Source organism: Cenococcum geophilum (genome assembly GCF_001692895.1).
Source record: "Cenococcum geophilum 1.58 unplaced genomic scaffold K441scaffold_54, whole genome shotgun sequence".
In the NCBI taxonomy this organism is placed as follows: domain Eukaryota; kingdom Fungi; phylum Ascomycota; class Dothideomycetes; order Gloniales; family Gloniaceae; genus Cenococcum; species Cenococcum geophilum.
This window is the reverse complement of record NW_027137612.1, coordinates 349953-355504: the sequence shown is the minus strand read 5'-3', so window position 1 is coordinate 355504 and position 5552 is coordinate 349953. Positions and strand designations below refer to the sequence as shown.

The window sequence follows — 5552 nt, the reverse complement described above, 5'->3', positions numbered from 1 at the left end:
ACTTTAATAGCTAGAGAAGTTTATATAAATTTGTTAGCCGGAATCGTATAAGTTACTTTAAGATTAATATTTCTGCCTAAATTTATATAACGTGGGTAAAAGCAATGCCACTTTCTAAGCGCTATACTACGGTTTCTAAGGCATGTAGTATAAGTAAGGAGTTAAGAGATAAAGCTGCCGCGTATTTAGCCACCTCTAGCGTAATTAAGAAGAAGTTTAAAAATATAGTTCTTACTCTATCTAAAACCGGATAAGGGCTTCTATATACTAGTGTTTAGAAATAGCCCTAATAGTTAATTATTATTTAAAGTTAATAATTTAGCCAAGCCAAGTTTTACGCCCAGAATTAAATAGGGGATTTATTCGATATTATAAGAAGGGGCTTAGACACTAGATGCTAGTAGAGGTATTAGCCCCCTAAATACCCGGAAGCTATAGGCGGTAAAGAGATTATCCTACAACTGTTAATATAACTTAGTATTGCGGCGAAGCAGCTTATATAGTTTAATATTTTAAAATTAGAACTATACTTCTAGCGTTAGTCCTATAAGGGTATAAAGGGCGCTATTACGCAGTTTTTTTTTTTGCTCTACAGCACTTATAATTCTTAATTCTTTTATACTGGCCCTAAGCTCTTACTAGCTATACTTTTTCTAGTTAAGGACTACTTACAGCCATCTAATTCTAGATAGGTAGGAATACTATCTTCGCCTACCCGAATATCCGGAACGGAAATTTTGCATCCTTATAACACCTAAGAGTATAAGGATATATATATTTTAGGAACAAACTATACAGAAAGCTATAGTAAGGCCAGCCCTATATATTAAGTTTAGATTATTAATCTTCTTACCTAATAATAGGCTCGTCTAACCCCGTAAATATAGTTACTAGTATTAAGGACGTTTCTCTAATACCTCCTAGTAAGATAGCCGGATAATTATAGATCTTTCGATTATACTAATAGCTAAGTAGGTAACAATAAGGCCTACTTTATAAATATTTCTAATAATAGCTTAGATTATAAAAGCGAAGACAAATAGCCTACTAGATTCCTAAGAAGACTAAACCAAATTTTAGAAGGCGTAACTAAAAACGGTGCACTTAAATACTAAATAGAGTGGAAGCCTAGGCTGACAAATATTAGAGCTGCGGAGAGAAATAAGAATTTAAGGTATTGCTCGGTTTATATTATAGGTAGAGTAGTAGTTTTATACTAAAAGTTTACTAAAGAGCCTATAACTAACCTAATATCTAGTAAACTTTAATCTTATTATAAAAGGAACCTTAGCAAGTTTATTAGGCATATTATAAGGTTCTAAGAGCTTAAAGAGGCGCTTAAGAATAACAATAGAAAAACACTTATAGCTTTGGTAAATAAGAGTAAAATATAGAAGAGACTTAGATTAACTATATAAAACGCTATTAATAAAAGTAGGCAAAAGGAGATTAACGGCAAATCTTTAAAAACGAAAGAGAAGTAGAATTTACCCCTAAGTATATAGCGTGTAGTAAACTTAGGCCTAAATAGTTTAGAAATAGAACTTTCTTCTATAGTACTTTAATAGTTTCTAAACAATTACTAAGTATTTCTAGTTACTGTTAGGCAATTTAATTATTTCCTATATATATAATACGTTTTAGTCTTATCTAGCCTACCGTTTTTTAGGAATATTTTATTATTACTAATTTACTTACAGCCATCTCTTCTGGCTAGAATCTAGCATTAAAAATATATATATCTTGCTGGTATAAGCGCACCGCCTTTCTTACTACACTTTTAAAAGTAGGAGTCCTATAAACTACAGCAATATTAGTAAAGGAGAAACCCCTATAAATAGGCATATTTACTAGAGATTGCCATATTACCAGCCTCTGCTAACTATTTATTTTTAATATACTAGGGCAGATCTAATAATCTATCCGTCCTAAATAAGCAATTGCGCGCTGGCGGCAATATTATCTAAAGGTTAGCTATTAACCCTTACGTTGCGTTTAGAACAAAGAAAGCGACGGTAAAAATCCCCCAGCTATCTATCTTAAGTAAGAGACGTAGGAACTAGCTAGCCTAGGCCTCTTAATCTATTAAGGAAGGTTAAAAGTAACCTAGGTAAGGCATTAAAGTTTTACCTAATATCTCTAAGAACCACACTAATGAAAGTCTACGTATATAAGCACTACGATCTTTATAAAATTCGAGGAGGTGCTTAGCTAAAAGTAAATAAGCGGCGATCCTAACTCCACTTGTAATAAAAAGAACTTTATTAAACTTATCCAAACTCTATATTTGACTATACGGGCCATTAACAATTGCAGATAACTGGCTTAGTATTATTATTAGTGCATTGCTAAAACCTTTACACTTTTGTATTAAGAGGGTAATAGTAGTACCGGCCTTATTAGAGTCTTACAAATACTATACAATTAAGTATAGATAAGCTTAAAAAAATCCACTAGAGTGGCGAGTAATGCCTAGCAATGTGAGATATACGTATTCCCTAGGTATAACTTTCTACGGTTTTTTAAGAGTAATTAATACCTACATGGCCTATATAGAGTCTAACTGATATAGAAAATTTTTTATAGTAACTTTATTAGCTAGACTGGACCTATAGTTTTAAAAGTATAAACAAATAAGCTAGATTATATAATAAATAAGCTATAGTATAGAGCTAATTAAAAGACAAATTACTAGTAAAGTCTTCCTTAACCTAATATAAACCTATAGTATATTTATAAGCGCAATTATAGAGACTAAGTGTAATTTAAGGAATACTTTATATATATAGCGCCGGAGATATAATACGGATAGTCTATTAAGTAATATAACAACGGAAATAAGCTAGTATTCTTTTAGTATAAGAGCAAGTATGGTATAAAGTAACGGACTAATATTTCCTAAGTAGAACTAGAAACTACTAAGAAGTTAATAAAACTATATATAAGACCTTAAATTACGCAAACGCGGCCTACCTAGTAGTAAAGCAGGCCGTATTAGCTTAGATTTAGATAAAGGACTTTATTACTAATTAGACTAGTCCTACTACTAAGATATAGCGGGACTATATTAATAACAAAAAGAGAGCTATAACGTTTCGCTAACTTAGCGCGGCCTAAAATTCCGAGAGTATAGATAATAATGTTCGCTATAATATAAAAAAGAATAAGAATTGTTATAAGTACGCTTACATCAGAGCTTCCTTTTTAGCGCTTAATAACTAACGTATAATTAAGTCTTTTATAAAGAAAAGAGAAGATTAACTTGCGGGTGGGTATATTAATTAGCTATAAGAGCTTTTACAGAGTGAATGCTCTAAATGCGGCTCTAAGGGAGATAAGGAAGATTATAATTATTTATATAGTGGTGTTCTAAATGCTGAACTTCCTAAGTAAGATATACGTTATATACCAGTACCCAAATATATACTTTACTTATATAATTTAGCCTACGCAGATAGTTTCAAAATATATAAAGACGGATTTTAAATCTAGAAACTGTTTTTAGGGAAGGCGGGGTTTACAAATCGGCGATTTACGAATTTGTAATTAATCTCAAATTTAGTATCTAAGATCCCTAATCCCTAATCCTTAAAATCTAATTTTAACTTACTTAGTATCCGGCTTCGCCTTCTTTTCTTAGCATGCATACCTTTTAACTAGCTACTTACTAGTTTAATACTAAAGCCCTAGCGTTAATTCCTTCTAACGCGCGTAAATAAGGGGGCTATGTCTAAAGTACGCCACTTAGGCGCATCTAACGGACGTTTATTATCTTACTCCCTTCTTATTAGCATTAGGGGAGAATAAGGCATAGCTGAGTAGGAAAGTATTACCAGCGTACGTAAGCCTTTAGATAGGTAAATTCGTGGTATATATATTAAAAGCTTATATCTAATAGTTAGCATAAGCTAATAAACAGCGAGAGTATAACTAAAATCTTAATTAAGTGCCGTAGCTAATTGGAGCAAAAGTTTAAAAGCTATAAAACTAGTGTTTATTAGACACGGCTTTTATAGAGGAACAATTAACTATAGGACACTCTCTATAGACCATTTAACTGGTCCTTGCGCGCGCGAGCTATAATATCCCCTAACCCTATAGTTAGATCCGCGAGACTAGAATATATAGTCTTAAAAAGCTTAGTATTAGTAGTAAAAGCTGAATTTAGTAGTATATAAATATCTACTATTCTTCTTATATATTTATCCGCTAACTTTATATTAACTTATTAATATTTAACCACTACCAAGATTTAAGCTTTACGTATTTTTTCCTCTCTACCCTTAGCCGTTCCCGCCATAATATCTATAGTGCAAAATTTTTTTAAACGCCGCAAAGAAGGAATTAATAGGAAATGTTATAAGCTTATAAGAAGAGTCCCTAATACTAGACTCGCCCTTATTATTAAAAGAAATGGAGTTAAGCACGTTTTCCGTTCCTACCCTAATAAGAACTGGCCTAAATCTATAGAAGAAATAGTTAGTTTCCTTTAAGTTTTTACTAGAATGTATTTTGCTAACTAAAGTTTATAGTAACGCTATAATCTACGGAACTACTACCTAGCTAACTACTAAACTATTAACAAGTTTTAAGAAGCTAGAGGGCTCCTTACTAGAGATATAATAGTAGCCTACTTAGTAATAACAACGTTATAAACCTAAACCTCCTTTAATCTAAGCTTTAATAGCAGTTAGATTAGCTTTAATAGGCTTAGTAGAGGCATGCAGACTCCTAGGTTTACTAAGAATATACTTAACTAACCCCTTAATAACTTTCCTATTAGCTCTTATAATAGGGGCAATAACGTTATAAGAGATAACTAGGATCCTAACTAGGAACTAGACGAAGACTTCTTAGATAATAATAATGATAATAAGGACTTCCCCTATCTTACGCCTATTAGAGAAGAGGATAAGTAATTTTAAGATATATTTAACCAGCTGCTATCTATCTATACCCTTTAACCCGGTACTAAACAGTTAAGCCATAGAGTTAAAAAGAGGCATTGCGCTGCTACAGCCAATTAAAACTAACCTTAGAATATAACCTAGGCTTAGATAGCTAGGGCAGCTTAAGGCATGGCTATATAATAAAGGGCAAGTCCGCCTAACTTAAATAGGTCTTTCTCTACTAGGTTATATCCCACTAGCAGATTTATTAAAAACGCGCAGTATAGTAGTCGCTCTCCTAGCCGTTAAAATAGAGTTTACGCTAAGTTTATATTACTAATACGGTATATAAATAATAGATTAAACAAAACCCGGTTGTTTAACTCGCTTTAAATAGCACCACTATCTCTAACTTTTAAACTTAGCTCTTATACCTAGCAGTTTCGTTTTAAATAATAGATAGTTATATATAATTAAGTAGGGTCTTTAGTACATTTATATTGGCTAATTTATTAAAGTTAAACCGTTATAATTTAAGATTAGATATCTGCGATTAGTAAAGGACCATTAGGTTTTAGGTAACTGTTATAATACTTTAGTATTAGAATTCTGCATTATCTTAGGGATAGCTAAGAACTAGGTAGCTCTTTTATTTTATTTTAG

At 31.9% G+C, this 5552-nt stretch overlaps 1 protein-coding gene across 1 annotated transcript; it reads right to left on the bottom strand.

Annotated features, from left to right (window-relative positions):
- Positions 1-2994: 2994 nt before the first annotated feature.
- On the bottom strand, positions 2995-3201 carry K441DRAFT_582971 (uncharacterized protein; the record flags this gene model as incomplete). Its single annotated transcript, XM_067644482.1, has 1 exon — positions 2995-3201. A coding segment is annotated over one exon (207 nt), but the record flags the coding sequence as incomplete, so codon positions are not given.
- Positions 3202-5552: the final 2351 nt, after the last annotated feature.